The 18,074-nt window shown below is 28.5% G+C and overlaps 1 protein-coding gene across 2 annotated transcripts in view; it reads left to right on the top strand.

Annotated features, from left to right (window-relative positions):
- The window catches only part of LOC106683416 (uncharacterized), a 197,738-nt gene that overhangs the window by 178,299 nt on the left and 1,365 nt on the right, over nt 1–18,074 (top strand). Inside the window, exons 3-4 of one of the 2 annotated variants that reach the window (XM_067047474.1) lie at nt 900–1,293; nt 12,804–12,869. In XM_067047474.1, coding sequence (XP_066903575.1) covers nt 900–1,293; nt 12,804–12,869 — 460 coding nt within the window. Of the gene's footprint in view, nt 1–899; nt 1,723–12,803; nt 12,870–18,074 lie in introns of those variants that run through there. The other variant, XM_014424873.3, reaches the window with a different exon arrangement.

Raw genomic sequence — 18,074 nt, 5'->3', positions numbered from 1 at the left:
TAAGGGCGCAAAAGTTTTGTTTAAAATTTTAAAAATATAATTTGGCTAATTAATATCAATTATTTTCATATTGTTTAAATATTTTAAAAATAAAAACATAATCATAAACGTATGAGGAATATTGTATGAAACACTTCAAGCAGCTAACTTGATTTTTTTTTTAATGTCTTATATTGATTTATATTAATGTACTATGTTTTTAAAAGGGGAAAATTTAAGTTTTAAAATAAATTGAATATTTTTTTTCCATATCCTCGATATTACATTTACTATAAATCTTCTAAAACATAATTTTATACTTCCACAACAATTATTTTAATTCAATGCCTTTTTATGTCACTTTATTAAATTTAAAATATAATTATACAGTAATGAAGAACTTCAATTTGTTTAATATATATAGGGTAATTATAGCACATATAAATTATTATAGTAATGCATCTTCATTTCTAGTTAGTTATGTTCCTAGTTATGTCCATGTCACCTCTCTATGTTTTGTTTAACAATATTGTGGTATGTTATATGTTAAGTCCTTTATGTTTCAATAGTGTCACAGTTCAATCTATTTTTAATTAAACTTATAAATTGAATTTAGTCTTGCTTGAATATATGTAATATGTGTGTATGCATATATTTATATAAGTGAATATTGAAAATGTAAATTAATTAAAGTACTGTTGCATGTTAATGTTTGTTGCATTATTGTATGTACAATAGTATGGTAGCTAATGTATTTAGCATAATAAGAACGAAACCTTCTCCTAGTTTCTGGAAGAATCTTGTGTACCATGCTCTGTGAATTTCGTGTTTTAAAGACGTTTGCCAATATAATTCTAAAAACAAAATATTAATACTTAATGTCAGAATTGTGTTATTTTTGACAATTTTCGATTTTTCAGAACATGCGACGAACTACAGAGAACTTGTGAAGCAGTTAGACAGATCTGCGTGGATGAGAGGGGGTACATTGGATTCGATCGGAGGTGGACATTTAGTCCGAGACCTTGACAGGGATGGAATCTACCTGAGGCAGAACTATGATGATGGCCCTGACGGTCACCTCGACACGCTAGGAGGTGGGCATCTCCTCAGGGATTTGTACAGCATTGCTGACAGAAATTTGGATTCTATTGGTGGGGGGCATCTTGTAAGAAACTTAGACACTCTTGGAGGAGGACATCTTGTAAGAAACTTAGATACACTTGGAGGTGGACATCTTGTAAGAAATTTGGATACTATCGGAGGAGGCCATCTTGTCAGGAACTTAGACACCATTGGAGGTGGACATCTTTTGAAAAACCTCGCAACTTCTGGAGGTAACAACTTAATGCGCAACTATGACGAGATGGAAGGTCATCTTGATACCCTTGGCGGTGGGCATCTCCTGCGCGATCTGGATACCATTGGAGGTGGACATTTGGTTCGTGAATTGGCAACCATTGGAAATAACCGCCTGACAAGAAATGTCAATGATGAAACAAGTTCCTCCAATGAAGAAGAGTTTAATAATGGAATTGGTCCTAATGCAAAAGAGAGTCAGAACGGGAAGTATGATTCTAGAAGAGTACGAAGATCAGAAAACTAACCTATAAGTTATAATCAGTTTAGAAATATCTTACTTTTGTTGGATATTAATTAACATGTTATAAAATATATTTTTATAGTATGTACCTCATATTATTGTGCATATAAATTTGAAAAATATATATCGTATTTAGCGAATATCTGATCCCTATGAATATCTATTTCCATAGGAATAAGTTTTAACGAAAAAAACATTAATCGATGGTAAGTTGTATACTAAGATGACCTATAAAGGAAATTTATTTATACATATTTGTACAAACTTATATAGATATTTAGAAAGGGAAATAAATGGGATTTAAATATGATTAGAAATGAAGCTTTACGAATGGAGATGTCTAAGGAACTTCAAAACAACCTCGTTTACGAATGAAACAGGTTTAACTTAGTTCAGCTTAGCTAAGCGTATCTTAACTCAGCTTTTGGTTGGCAACCAGTCTAAGAATGAAACATTGATTAGGATCCTATTTCTTAAGCTTTTAATAATTAAACTTAAATTTTACAAACTGTCGAAAATAAAAAATAAATCTTATCAGCATCATTGTAAATTTTATGGTATAAATTTCATAGAACAGGATTTTCTGTTATCTATAAGTTTCATATGCTTCTAACCTTCAGATCTCCAAAATATTCATCTAATTCAGATTAGTTAAAAAAAATAAAAAAAACAATATTTAAAACGATATTAGTGTCACCTACTCAAAACTACTGCTGATAAAAATCGGTGACATATATTATCATTCAGTTTCCACCTCATTATTTTTTACGAAGGTATTTCAATATTTAATGTGTTAGATAACATTTCACGTGAATCGAGAATGCATTGTGAGAAATTGGTCAAGTGGTGTAAATCCCTTTATATTAATAAAGGTATGAAATGGAATGTGTGATATGTTTTACGCTCTGCCGATTTCCAACCATCGTATCATCAATTGATAATATATGGTCAGCTGTTAGGTGTGAAAATTATTGTTATATAACGAGTTCACTTAGTATCTTAATTACTTACCTAAACCATTATATTGAATAAAATTATTTTAAATTGTTTTATAATGTCTCTACTAATTATGCTTGAAAAGTGAAAATTAAAAAATGATTAAAACTATTTGTTTATATGGGTCATTAAACAGGAAAGATTAAATAATTTTTTATTTACCTTCACTAACTAATATATGGAATTTACAGTAAGGGAAAGTATAGCGATCGTAAAAAAATTCTTATTTCAGTTTTCGACGGTAACACACATTACACATTTTTAGGCTCCCCGAGTCCAAAAAACAAAGCCTTGCAAAATAGTATGTGTGTGTGTAGTAGTAGTAGTAGATCTAGCTTAAAAATGAAAAGTAGTACAAAACTGAAATTGCATAATAAATTATATAATATAAAATTTAAGTTGGTATGCCTGGGATGTGACTGCAACTTTTTTGACAAAATCGACTGGCCCAAAATGACTTTTTTTATAATCGATTTTCAGATTTTTTAACTTTTCTCTCAGCTCTTTGCTCACGATTTTTATTCAACTCAGCATATTAATTTACAATTAAATGGTCTCTTATACCAATAAGGTCTTTTCCTCATTGAAATAGTCTGACAGGGCTTAAATATCGAATGAAAAAAAAAAAACATCTCTCCAAAGTACTTTCAATGTTGATTATTTGAAAAAAAAAAAAAAAATGAACAGTTTTTATTGTTAGCAATAACAAACAATAGATAAATACAACATATAAAGAATTTTATAAATATTTGAAGGAGAAAAAAAAAATAGACACCCAATTCGAACAGGAAAAGCCGAGACCATCCTGAAGACCAGGAAAGGTGAAAATTATGAACAATAAATTATTATTTTTCTGTTGATATAAAATTCGTATTTTAGAGTTTCTTGAGGTGAAAGTTACGAATATAAATTTTGTCCCTGGCAAAAATACGATAGTTTAACGAAGATGATGAAATCATAATGCAATTGGGAAAGTTATAGAACAAGAGCTGGGAAGAAAAAAAGTCAGTTATTTCACCCCAAATTTTTATTATTTTATTGAAAACTCTTTATAATTACTAGCCAAAATTTATGAGTCTGCCAAGTATAGATGGTGGGAATAAAAAATTGCGGTTGTTTCTAAAGGTTAAAAAAATTATTTTTTCAACAACACTAAAAAAAAATCTGATATAATATCAATTAAAGAAAAGTAAATTTTCTAGCTAGCCCTAATTTAGCCATTTACGTTCAATAGTTCTAGAGATATAGATTTTTAAAAAACAGCGTTTCATAAAAAGTGCACTGAAAAATTAGTAGGTAGTGAATTTGTTTTGAGAAATCTATATCTCAAAAATTATTTGACGTACAAATCTGTTAGCCCTCAAATTAAAGTTAATTTAATATACTATTGTGGTGGCATGATTAACGTCTTCAGCGGCAATGATTGACGTTTGCAAAGAGAGTGTGTGAAATGGGTTTGCCACTGTCGAAATTATTATCAACATTTTTATTTCTTTAGTATATTTCTTTTAAATCTATTTTTAATTATAATTCATTTAAAGTTTCATTATTTTACATTTGTTTTAGTGGCAAACCCATTTGAAACCTCTCGCCATATGATTAATTACAATAAATTTTAATGAGGAAGAACTTGTGTTGTTATCTAAAAAAAGCTGTAAATTATAAATGTTGTGTTATATAAGTAAGTGTAAATATTGTTCTATTGACGAATAAAGAACGTAATTATCGTTACATGTATATCTTTATCGTTACACACGAACACGCACTAAACTATAAAATATTATACAACGTTTATCCTCGTAGGAGCTACAGATTTCATGATATTTGACAAAATGAATTCATAAAAACTTGATTTATACTTGTTCGGACAGACATTTTGGATTTATGAAAAACAATATCACAAGAAGTATTAGACGTACATATTTTTCCCAGCTCTCAAATTAAATCAAATTTAATATTCTATAAAGTAGTTTATTAAACGTATCTTCGTAGGTGTAGAAGTTTTAATGATATTTGCTAAATTAAATTGATTTGGAGAAAATTTCATGTGCAAAATTAATATTCATATTCGAATATCATTAAAACTACTACACCTGCGAAAATACGTATAATAAACTACTTTATAATCCATTAAACTAGCTTTAATTTGAGTGTTAATAGACATCTGTACATCGAATGGTTTTTTAGTTATAGATTTCTCAAAATAAATTCACTTACTACTAATCTTTCAGTACATTTTTTTTTTTTTTATGAAATGCTGCTATTTAAAAAGCTATATCTCAGGAACTATTGATCGTAAACAACTCTGTTAGGGCTCGTATTTTAGCCAATTTACAATTCTTTAAATGGTATTCTCTTAGGTTATCTTGTGATGTTAGTACTTCTAAAGATATAGAGCTCCGAATGAAAAATAATTTTTTTTTCAAGTTTTGAAACAGCCACCATTTTTATTCCACCTACTTATACTTGGCAGACTCATCAATTACGAATAATGATTATATATAGTTATTTTAAAGTAATAGAAAATTGGGGTAAAATCTGTCTTTTTTCTCCTCTTGGGTGCATGTAATATTAGGGTGATCTCGGCTTTTCCCGTCCAATTCGGATGCCTCTGTTTTTTTCTCGTTTAAAAAATAAAAATTCTTTAATATTTTGTATGTATCTATTGCTTTCTATTGTTAACAATCAGAACTGTCTTATTTCCTTCAAATCAATAAATCTAAAGTTGCTTTAAATCCTATCTGCTATTTAAGATTCAGATTTATACACTTCATTTCTCATTGGTTCCCCGAGTTTAATCGAAATTGTTAGAGCCGTTTTGAGCAACAATATTTATTGGTTTTAATTATTTCAAAAATTTTAAATAACAAACCCATCAATAAATTATTGATTATCTGAGATATAAGTAAGAATACACAGGCCTCTTCCACGGGCTCCCCTGACTGCTATAGCCGCCGAAAGTTATAGGACTTGCTGGCTTTATGAACGTCCCTACCCACTAGAATAGACTACGGCTGAAATACCCCAGCACTTAGCAGTAATACAATATGAAGCCATTTTCAGTGATGGACAGCCATCAGTGGAATGTCTGTTGGTCTTGAAAGAGCTTCATTTTTCTTTTACAACGCTAACGTCTTTTATTGCCTATTTATGCCGTTTATTTCTGTTATTGTCCTTCCAAGCCATGAGAAAAGTTACAGTGATCGATTATGTGGCGCCATGGTCTCTTCTGAAATAGAAATTATTTAATATTTTAATTCATCTTATTTATATGTTGATGACAGAAAAAGAAGCTCATAAACGTAGTATAATTATGAGAGATAGTAGACCGTGGATGAAGTACGAGGAGAAGATAGTTGGGAGTGTGGTCAAAATGAAACACAAATAAGTTGGTGTAACCTATTTAATTGTGCCAACGTTTTGGCTAGGGTTTCTAGCCTTCTTCAGGACTAAGAACAGAACAAGATAAGAACTACCATAAGTATAGAAAATAAAATATAAACAGAATGACATAAAATGAATAATTTTACAGAATAAAATTAATAAAATGAAGTGATGAGAGAAGTGGGAAATAAAATGTATACATAGGCAATTGAAAAAGTGGGTAAAATATCATAATTATGGAAATAAAATAAAAATGAAATTATATAATGCAAAGAAGTATGAACATATTAGTTATTAATAATTTAAAAATTGAAATATGGAAAGAAAAAGAAAATTGAGAGAAAGAAAATATATGTAAATAATAATTGACAAAGATGCAAAATATAAGAAAAGTTTAACAAAAGAAATGAATAGAAGAAAAAACAATTTTTTTTTTTAAACAATATAAAAAAATCATATATTTTTATCAATATATTTTTGTATATAAATCTTAATTTAGTAATGTAAATGATAGTTCAATTTTTATAATAACTTACTAATACATTTTCATTACAGTATTAACAAAATTTGATGCGGTCGCAAAACTTCAGACAACTTTAACCTGAAGGTGAACTTTTTTCTCTAAAAATTTTAGGGTTTCTCATGGCGCAAATAACGAGTACAAACTTTTTCCTGCCAAGAATACAACCGATTAGCAAAATTTAAGGAAGCCGTGTACCTAATGATCAGGATCGGGAGTGATCGTACACACTCGCTTGTTTCCGATTTTCCACTCTCTAAACTGCTGTCCCTATTTCCCCATTTTTCTCCTTTATTCGTAATATTCTCACACTTTTCATATACATTTTTTTATTACTGTCAACAATTTAAATAGTCAATTGTTTCAAATGACCAACATTTAAAGCACAGTAATAGTTTTTTAATAATTTAACATTTAAGCCATGTTGAACTTTTTTAATAAGTATAGGACGTGGCTTACTTATTATTTAGTTTTACTTTAAGATGCCGAATCTTCCTTTATTCAAAATCGTTTTGGGCATTTGAAAAATCGTAAAAATGTGTAAAATTGTGTTTAAAAAGTGGTAATTGCGGTAATTCGATACTATCGAAAAAATTTAAGTAAGCTCGTAGACGATTATACCTGTCCTGAATATGTAACTTCAGTTTTAATAGGTAAATAAAGTAAAAAAAAAAAAAAAAAAATAGAACATATAATTTAATGTTTCGACATTAATTCGATGACCTTTATAAACTACCATTTTTCATGTTTCTATAAGCAAATAAATTTGGATACACATTAATTTTAAATCTTAAAATAAACAACATTAAACTCTCTTAATGATTCTGTAACAAATAGTCGAGCTGGATGGGTCTGCAGCTTGGGAAGTAACTCAGTTCTACAAAATATCGGTAAATTAGAAAAAAAGTAAATAATTATTTTTTTCTTTTCATATATAAATACATTAGTTTTCAGAAATCATAGGTGGCCATCTGAAATCTGCCCTTTTATTCTCAAAGTGCAGGAGAAATATTAAAATATTATAGCTCCCTCGTTATTGCGCTCTATAACTTATATATTTATTATTTTTGTATATAACTTATGTATTATATAACGCTATAAAAGTAAGTAAAAAAAAAAGTTGTTGATGTTTACTTCTATCTGTTATAGTCCAGAGCGGTAGCTTCCGACCGGGGTTCCCTGGAAATTCTTATTTATGATAAGAACAAAAATATCAATTAATGAAGGAAATTAATAATCATAGTGAACATATCGTAGTGAAAGAAAAGAAAAAAAAAATACTACCTTAAACCACAAAAAAAAAGTAGGAAAAAATTAAGAAACATAGATAGTGTAAATTAATTGTCAATAAATGACTGATAATTAACATTTTTTATTACAGAAAACAATTACAAAACAATTGATAATGTATCCATAAATTAAATATAATTTTAAAAATACTAAATCACTAAACTAGAGTCTAATTACTAATTAATAAATATAAAAAATTAATTTAAAAAATCCACAAAATAAATACAGAAGTAAGTCGATGAGATTGTTTGCTGAATCGTTTCCTTAGTTTGAGGAGATTCATAAAAAATATGAAAACATCGTTTATTTTGTTTTGATGGCCTCCTAGCTCTGAAAAAACTGAATAACTTTGCAAATGGCTGCCTCACGTCGTCAACTCTTGGTAACGAATTTGTAGACACAAAAGTATACCAGCGAATAATTACAATTCGTGAATAATATCATGTTATAGTTATATAAAAATATAATATAAATATGTTCTCATAATACTGTTAGTGCTAACCTGTTTTATTTTGTATTTATTCAAACCCTTTGCTGTGTTGGAATAAATAAACATTTTCCTTTTCCTCATATACTAAGGGTGATTTAAAATATACATACATCATATTCCAAACATCCCCCCTCCTCTGCCGACATGGAACTATTTCGGTTGGAGATCAAAGAAGCAGAGGACGGGTTCCCATGGAGAACCGCTCCGGCTCAATAGCGATCTTGGAGTCAAAGGTTTCTGCCCTTCAACGGCAAAAGTTACCTCGGATTTCGACTGTGAGTCCTTTGAACCTTTACTAGTCGCCCTTCTCTACACGGCTATGGATGATAGAAACCAAATGGCGTCGAGTGGTATTAATGCCAGCCTTTGGTCAAACGGTAGAGCTCATAACTTAATTTATAAACTTTGATCAATAGTAAAACTAAATACCATATTTACTCGACTGTAGGTCAACACCTAATATTTTTTTCAATTACAATAATGTGTTATGACTTGTTTGTTGCTACTTTTATTAAATTACCATTTTTAGGAGTTTTATTAACACACACACACACATATATATATATAAATTCAAAGTAGAGAGGAGATTACAAAATCAACTGGATTCGAAATGGTAATTTTGAAAAAACAAATTGAGAATCGTGAAGATGCTTATTGTACTTGCTGAACCTTTCTTAATTAATAATTTTGAAAACAACTTTTCCTTAATTACGTGCCTTACGGTATTTTTACTAAACAAATGGAATCATTTCTAACTTTACCAGGGAGGCCATTGTAAATTTTTAGGTATTACAGTATTTTTTCCTTCTAAGCCTTTCTTCTAAAATTGGGTTTGATATATGGAAAATTAGGTGGAGTTAGAATGTGTGGAATCTCATTTACTGCATTTGAAATATATTAAAAAGAGGTATTTGTATGTATATTTGTAATATAAAGCAATTTAAATGTTTTATAACTATTTAAGAAGCTTTATTATTGTAAGTAACCTTTCATGTCATTCTTAAGATGAAGAAAATTACCAAATAAAATCATTGAAAAATAAATAAGCAGAATAAAGAAAATTAATTTTACACTATGAACAGTGTAATAAAATTAAAATGTTAATTATATGTACCATACCGCAAATTCTGATGAAGTATAATTGCTAAAAAATAATTTTTAAAATATTTTATAATAAAACAATTACAATTGTTCATAAAGTCAAAGATTTTTTGGATGTTCATAAAATATTCAAATGGAAAGGTAAGTCTCAAATTTATGAAAACGGTCATCTTTCTTTAAATTTTAGAGCTTTATTATTTTCTTTTTTTGAGGAAATTTAGCAAATAATATCTTCCGATATTAATTCAAAATTAAAAAACATTTCATCATACATCGACAAAATGCTTTTGTACTCCAAAAAAAATTTTAAATCGGCGTTTAGTGTTGTTGAGAGAGCAGTACCAAGAATCAAAGGCAATCCTCCCTTATCCTGGGAAGTGCTCAATATTTCAACCCTACTTCAAGAAGACACCGTTTGATCTCGGATCACTCTTTGGATTGCTGGAGCTAAGAAGATGGATTTGAGATCTTTTCGACACACTATGAACAGGATGGTTTTATCCACCTTTTTTTTTCTTCTTTTTTTGTAAAAGAAATATTTTTGTATATTGTCAGCATCAATGATTTAACTTTTCAAATCAGCATCGTTCTGAATTGTCAACCATAGTTTATTATAGAATTGACGGAACTTTGTTTATGCCTGTATCATTTACCTGTTTTATAGAACTTCGTTTATAACATAATGTATATTTTGATGTTGTTAATGTTAATATTGGTAAAAATACTTCATCAATGAAGTTTAAAAGTACATAAATTTCCTTGATAACATTTTTTTTAATGATTTTTGGTTCATTATTTTTAATCCTTAATTTAAGATTTATTATTATAAAATCTACTTAATAATCTAAATTTTGTATATTTCATCTGAATACCTGTGTGTTATCAGACCATAAACTGCCCGACGGCTTGGTTTATCCAGTTTCAATGAATAAGAATTGTTAATTAATTTTTATTAGGGCCTTCGTTCATTGATCCTTTTAATTTTACTACTGGGGTCAATGATCGATTCTAAAATATCTACTTATAAATCGCAGTAAATAAAGAAGATTTTATCATACAATTAAAAAAAGAAAAAAAAATTTTCTGATGTTAAATTTTTATGCTATAATTTTTATTATCTAGCGCTTTCTTAATGCATATGATAAATCGATCCTGTACTACATTTTGTATTTGTTTTTAATAATCTTAATACGTATAAGCTCATTGTTTTTGGACGGAATAGATTTTAACATACAGTATTCACGATTATACAATTTAATTTAATTATACTATTAATGAAAGTGGTTTTGTATAAAAGATTGAATAAACTACGATTTCTCACATCAATAAAACCGCTTCAACTTATCACATCAGAATATAAAAGGAGGTGGACTTTCCTGTAAGTACTTTACATATTGCATGCTTACTTTGCATTAACTTAGCACTTCTGTTGCATGCCTAAATATTATAAAGATAATATTTGTTTGCATCACATGTAGTTTTGAATTATCTACACTTAAATTAGAATGTTATTTTTCATATTTATTTAACACTAGAGATTTATTTAAATTGTCGCTTTTGCTTCTGCTTATTTTTTTAGTCTAATTTTTTTTCAATATATAATTTTTATGAATGCATTTTATAATTAATAAGGAATTTACATATTAATCTAGTGCACCTTGACATTATGTTCTACGAAATGTGCAATTTTTTTTTTTATTTGAAGACAATATACGAGATTATTACTACGTCCCCAAGAAATCAAAAGGCCCATATTTCACCGACATAAATATTTTTCATCATATAATCATAAAAATAAATAAGTGAAATGAAAAAATAAAGGACCTAATTATGCTTGGAGAGAAAAAATATGGGCAAAGAAAACAGGATTTAAACATAAAAATATGAATAGCGCTCAATAAATTCGTTAATCCAAGTGAATGAAAAATATGTATTAAGAAAGCAAGAAATTATATACGTTGGTGGGAAGGATAAACCCCTTAATAAGAGTATTCATAATTTTTTGAGAGAAGAATTGAGATATAGTAAGACTACTAGAGAGAAATCTTTTATGGGCTATTTTTTATTAAAGAAGAAAACTCTAATTTGAGTAATTGAGGCTTCAATAAAAATAGGTTTCGAAATGGATTGAGATAAATTTGGATGTGTGTTTAGGGGTCAACTTAGCAACCTCAAAACTGCAGCGGTGTCGTTTCCTTTTTGTGGCCTGGACAAGTTGACTTTCATTTCGTGTTGGCTTTCTAATAAACTCAACCTTCCCACTCTGGTCAGGATAGGAATGTAACCTGAGGTATAACAAAGCCTCAGTGTATCAGGAATGTTCGAGAAGAGAGTAAATATAAAAGATAAAAAACTGCCTAAAAGGAATGAACCGAGATTTCAACTATTCCTAAAAATCAGATGACATAGAAAGGTGTTGGTTTTTCTTCAAGAACAGTGAATATAGTAACATCATGAGGCAAAAGATTAATTGCTGTCTATAATAAAGATTTTTTTATATAAACATATATAAAAACAGCTTAAGGTCCAATCCTGAGGGTACAGACAGAAATTCATACAACTGATTTCGGCTAATATCACTTAGCTTCGGCATGTATCGGATTCGGTTCTCATGATATGCGGGGCAATTTGTCAAAAAATGGAAACAATTCTCCAGAACATAAAAAACTTCCATCAATCCATAATTAGACGTACATAAACTGTAGTTTATATTATATATTAACATTTTCCATTTTTCAAACAATAATTATCAATAAACTAAATATAATACTCTTCAAATAATTTTTTTTTCTTTCTTGAAAAATCTTTTTTATGTTTTATTAGAAGTAAAAAATAGTTGAATTTTACCTCGAATTATTATAATTGATTAGCAAAACATCATTTTTTGAATGAAAATGGTTATCTTTGGATTGCTAACATCATTTTTTGAATGAAAATGGTTATCTTTGGATTGCTAACATCATTTTTTGAATGAAACTTAACTTTTTAGTTAAAAAATCACTGTTAACTCGATTACTAGGTTTTTCTGGGATTAACTATTTCAAAATATATAATTTATGATTCTAGGGGGTTTAATGAAGTATTCAGCGTTTTGAACTAAGTATTTGGAATCAGAATAACAAAATTTGGTATTTCTCTCAAATCAACAGGTAGAGAATAATAGTTAGTAACAAAGATATTGGGCTTAGGCCAGTTACCAGTTACCAGGAAACTGATACAACTCTCGGACGTCCTAATTCCTCTGGACAGTTTGCCAAGGCCCTGGAGGATTATTGCCAGAGTTGCCAAATCTCGCTTAATACCTTGTTCATCCACCTTTATGTATATATATGTATATCCCCTTGTGTCATTCTCATGATGTGTGTATGTATTCCAGGCGGTGGAAACCTGCTGAGGGACCTGCAGAACGGACTCCTCAGGTCCAGAGGGTACATGCTCCCAAGGCAGAACAGGGAATACCTCGACTCCATCTCTGGAAAGACCTTCGGATCATCCAAGAGATTCAGGTACGATATCACAGGGATATAGTCATTTACATTTTTATGTAATTTCATGGCAAGGGATGTATTTCATTACATGTTTTTAATCAAATTTCTTTATCATCTATATTTTTAGTCTGTTTTTGTTTTATAATGGGACCACAACTACATTTATTTACTATACCTTATTTCCAAATCTGCTATAATGAATGATTAAGGTGATAAAAGTATAAAATGGTCAAAACACGTTAAGTACTCTACTAGCCCTAGTCGAATTAGACAAACAAAGCGAAACCCAAACGTTCAAATAATAAAGAAGTAACTCCAATATATTGATCTGTATCACCAGAAAATTTGAATGGCTTTGAGCACCGAATTTGATGTATGTGAAAAAACTGTTCCATCATTCATTATATTTCGAAAACTATTGAACATGAGGAAAAATGATGTAGTTTCTGAAATCTAGAGGTGAGAAATATTAGTTGAATTGAATAACATTCAAAAATGAAAACAGTGAACTTTTTTAGAATGTTTAGTAATACAAATATCCAACATTGCATGCGTGAGAGAGAGTCCGCAGAGAAATAAATATTAATCTCGCTAGGTGGGAATCGAACACAGAACGTTCAGAATCGTTCACTGGGAACCACGCCCCAACGCGCACCGCCGTCGCGTCCCTATTAGAAATTTCATTTAATTGTTTATTTATTTTTATTTTCTGCTTTCTACTCTCTATTATCATATTATTACTTTAGTTATTATTCAGTAATGGTCAGTTGTAATTTTTTTTTTCAATTCATATTTCCCTTTAATATTATTTACTTTGATTGATGACTTAAAATTCTATTTGTTGATTTTTTGCTTTCTACTGTAAGACACTAAAACTAATTTTTATTTGCTTTATTATTATTCTGAAGAAATAAGAACAAAGAATTGGTACCAGAATAAATGAAGAATTTTATTATTTTTATTAATTGTACTCGTACCTATAAACAATATTTACATTATGCCAAGAGACCCCTGAACCAAGCCCTACTACACACATGCATACGGTAAGGCAGAACTGTTATTATAAGTAATTAGAAACCGCACCTAGTATTCTTACAATTAACTTATTTTCATAAACGTATCTTCATAAATCTAAAAAGTTTTCCTACCAGATTTTATTTATTTTGAATTTTCATTTCCTTATTTATTAATAAAAATACACCCATCTTTTATTGAGAAACTTTAAATTTAGGTTCAATTTAAAAACTAGTTTTTTTTTTTTTCATACCCTCCTGTAATGATGTTATTGAATATTTGGTACATACATATAGGAGGTATGCTTTTTTTTTTTTTTTTTTTTTTTTAAACTAGTTGAAACATTAATGTCAGTTTTACTTAGAAACGCAAAAACAAATTCCACGGGATCCCTTGTGTCTATTTAAGAGTCAGGTGTGATTGAATATCGTATAAGATGCTAAGTATTTAATAAAGATGATTTATTACGAGATCTAGAAGTTCGCGTGCGTCACGTCTTCAAAATATGTTCAATTATATCCCTAGGTAGGGCTTGGTTCAGGGGTCTCTTGGCATAATGTAAATATTGTTTATAGGTACGAGTACAATTAATAAAAATAATAAATTATATCCTCAAATATATCCCAAAATATGTTCAATTCCTTCGTTCATCTTTCGACTATTTAGTAATTTTTAAAAATATATTCTAAATTATGTTATTTTTATAATAACCAATTGTTTAATATTGAGCTACTGATAAATATTTTTAGACGTTTAGAGTGCATTAAACTAATAATATTTGATTAATTTTTAATCATTCGTAGATAAAATCGAATTAGCCTGTTTTCATTTATCTAATTAAATTATTAATTATTCGTCAATCTAATTAACACATGATTTGAACTAAATAAAAACCACAGTTTTGTTTCTCTCTAAATTATTTCGCCTTGGGGCAGGATTTTTTGCTTGCGGTCAAGGAGGAAGAAAAATGAAGTGATTATTTACTTTTCAAAGTTTCGAGCCCCAATGTAGATCTTATTTTTTTTTTTTTTTTTCTGACCTGGAAAGAATTAAAAATAGCAAATTACATATATACAAATAAGAAAGGATGTATATAATCTGATAATATGAATCTTGGTTTGCCAGTATGGCAATAATGTAGATCTTCATCAGGGCTAAAAATAAAAAGATACAAAGAATTTAGAGTCAATGAGATAGTAAAATTGTGACATAAAACAGATGTAAAGGAGTTGGTACACAAACTATCAAAAACATAAATAAAATATTTAAAAAGATAAACATAAAGAATATTAACCAATAAAATTATCTTTTCCATTTATTTTAATACTCCTTACTTTGTCACAAATCTACCCATCCATCATGACCTTAATGTTTCATATATTGCCGATTTACAGATACCGATCCTAATCCATCATTATAATCCAATACCAATCCATGATAGATTTTCTAACCACTCAAACCCAATTTTTTTTATATTCATTTATAAAAGCTTTTCCTTCATTCCCTGATAATCCTCCTAGGCATCTGAAAAGAACTTCTCTAGTAATTCTATTAGAGTTTTATCAATGGGTAGATTTTCCGTATGTCTGTATCATAGCATTGTATAACTAACATCAAATTTACTGGTTGTATATAATTTTAATAAAAATATAAATAATTTTTAATTTTTTTATAATTTTTAAATGTAAATATAAATAAATGATGAATTTATCTTAATTCTCTTTATTATTATTTTTAAGTTTTTGATAGTATACCTCCACCTTTATATCTTTTTCATGTCACTCTTTTATATTGTCTCTACCTCCTTCGTACCTTTTAATTTTTAGCCCTGATGGGGATTTACATCATGGATCGAAACGTAGGAAGTAAATAAATAATTGAAAACTACTTTTTTTCCTTAACTGTAGCCCTGAACATTTTCTTCAAATTCACAAACGATCAATCATCTATATACATAATATATACTTAATCACATGCAATTGATCATATATTCATCTTGTGTATGAAATAGGAATGTACAATCTAAATTGAACGCCGATTAAACCGCGTTAGACTAATAAGCAATGATATAAAAGAAAAAGTTAATTAAAAATTAAAAAACAAAACTGCGTCCTCATTATATTAAATTAATTAATTCCGTAGACGTTTTAATCAGTTACGATAAGCAAACAGTGTTTAGCATAATCAGTGGTTCACTGGTATTAGGCACTTGGTAATCTCTACATTACTAAATCAAGAGCTGTAACCTCCATCGCTAAACCAATCGGGATAACTAATATTTATGTTAATCACATAGATGTGTATCTTTCTATGTTTATTAATACAGTGTACTGTTAGTTCGATGATTGATGGGAGATATTTCAGATAGCCAAGTTAATATGGATTGATGCAGAACACACTATCAATGATTCTAACTTACAATTATAGTAGAACCCTGCTCTCAGACAGTACTGGATCTAAAGTTTCACTTACGTTTAGTTTCTTATCTTAAGAAATTTTTATTTTAAATCACATTAAAAAAAAAAACATGAAAAGTTTAATAAATAAAAAATTAAATTGAACATTTTAGCGGAATTTACTGGGCTTTTTAAGGTTTAAATTAATTGTTTATTAATGGATATGGGTAAAATAAAATACAAGAGTTAAAATACATTTGAAGAACTGCTTTGCTATTTTCTTTTCGACAATTTGTATATCAGAATTAATATATGAAATTTATGTGTTTTATTATTATTTTTTTTTATTTCAAATTATGATTAGAAGTTAATCAAAAAGTTAATATTTTTTTTTAAAACGAAATTACTAAAATTTTATAAATGTCGCTTTGATTTATATAATTATAAATCGAACCTATATATGGAATAAGAAAATAAAATATTTGAAAAATTATTTTGTGAGATTTATCTATTTTTATCTATATCTTTAGCTACATCGATAATTTCGATTCTGCAACGTAAATCCATTCCTCTATATCTCTATTGTATATTGGGTGTTTTTGTCTGAAATGATAAAAAAAAAAACAATATTGACATAGCTAATGAAACATTAAAAAAAAAAAAATTGGTTTGTTTCTTATTGCATATGTAGCTTCAATTACAAGACATAACCAGTGGAGAAAGCGGTTTCCTCAACATTTGCTGTCTTGCTGGAGCAGATAAGCAAAACATTTCTCATGCTTTTACCAAAGATTAAAGGCCATGTTCCTTAGACAGAGCGTAGAGAAGAATGAGGATTCGAAAGAAAGAATGCTCCAGATCTTGAGGGAATTGTGGCAATGGAGTAGGAATAATTAAACTTCTAAACCTTTATTTTCTAAAATAATATAGAAATAAAAATCTTAAGCCATTTTATGCCATTACTGGATTTGTACGCACTATATCTAGGACTACCCTCGAGAATTGACCCCTGATCTCCATATTCAATGTGTGGCTATTGAATATGGAGATCAGGGGTCAGTTCACAATATCTATGAAAATTATTTTTTAGAATATATATCTACTATACTATAATCATCGTATCTTTTATTCTGTCCTGTAAGTTCGATAATTGTCTCGCAGGGGTTCGTCGGTACTAAAATAATTGATTGATAGTATAACAAACTCAGAAATCTATAGTGTAATTTTTTTGGTCCTTAATAATAAAAATAAAAAAAAAAACTTTATTTTACATCAATAAATGGTTTAAAATAATCAAATTGTTTCATGAGGGATTAATGAAGAAAAATACAATTTACAAATAAACTACATAAAAATAAATTTATGTACACTTATCACCGCAATTGAGGAAATTTATATTTATAAGTGTCCGATCCCTAGAAGGTGAAAAAACTTACATTTCTTATTAAACTTCTTTCTCCTTCATAAAAATACAATGGACGCCTCTATTATCATTAAAGAAGTAAATTATAAGTCAAAATTTAAGTGATTTAAACTAAATTGTTTTATATCGGACTTTTCGATTACGCGTATTGAATTCGCTTGATACGCAAGGGTGCCCCCTTAGAAAATTCTTGGATATTCTAAATTCCTAATTCTATAAATTAGTTTCAGGATCAATCAATTCAGTGATACTCATTGATGTTTATCTTTAGATACTTTTCAATATTGAAACATGTTTAAAAAATAAAATACATTTAAAAATAAATAAAGTCAGTGACAACTGGAATTATCATGTAGTTGAGGAAACATATACTTCATACGAATCCAAATT

This window comes from Halyomorpha halys, unplaced genomic scaffold, assembly GCF_000696795.3.
Source record: "Halyomorpha halys isolate HHAL.00 unplaced genomic scaffold, Hhal_1.1 Scaffold482.1, whole genome shotgun sequence".
Taxonomy (NCBI): domain Eukaryota; kingdom Metazoa; phylum Arthropoda; class Insecta; order Hemiptera; family Pentatomidae; genus Halyomorpha; species Halyomorpha halys.
This window is presented reverse-complemented; position numbering and strand designations above follow the sequence as displayed.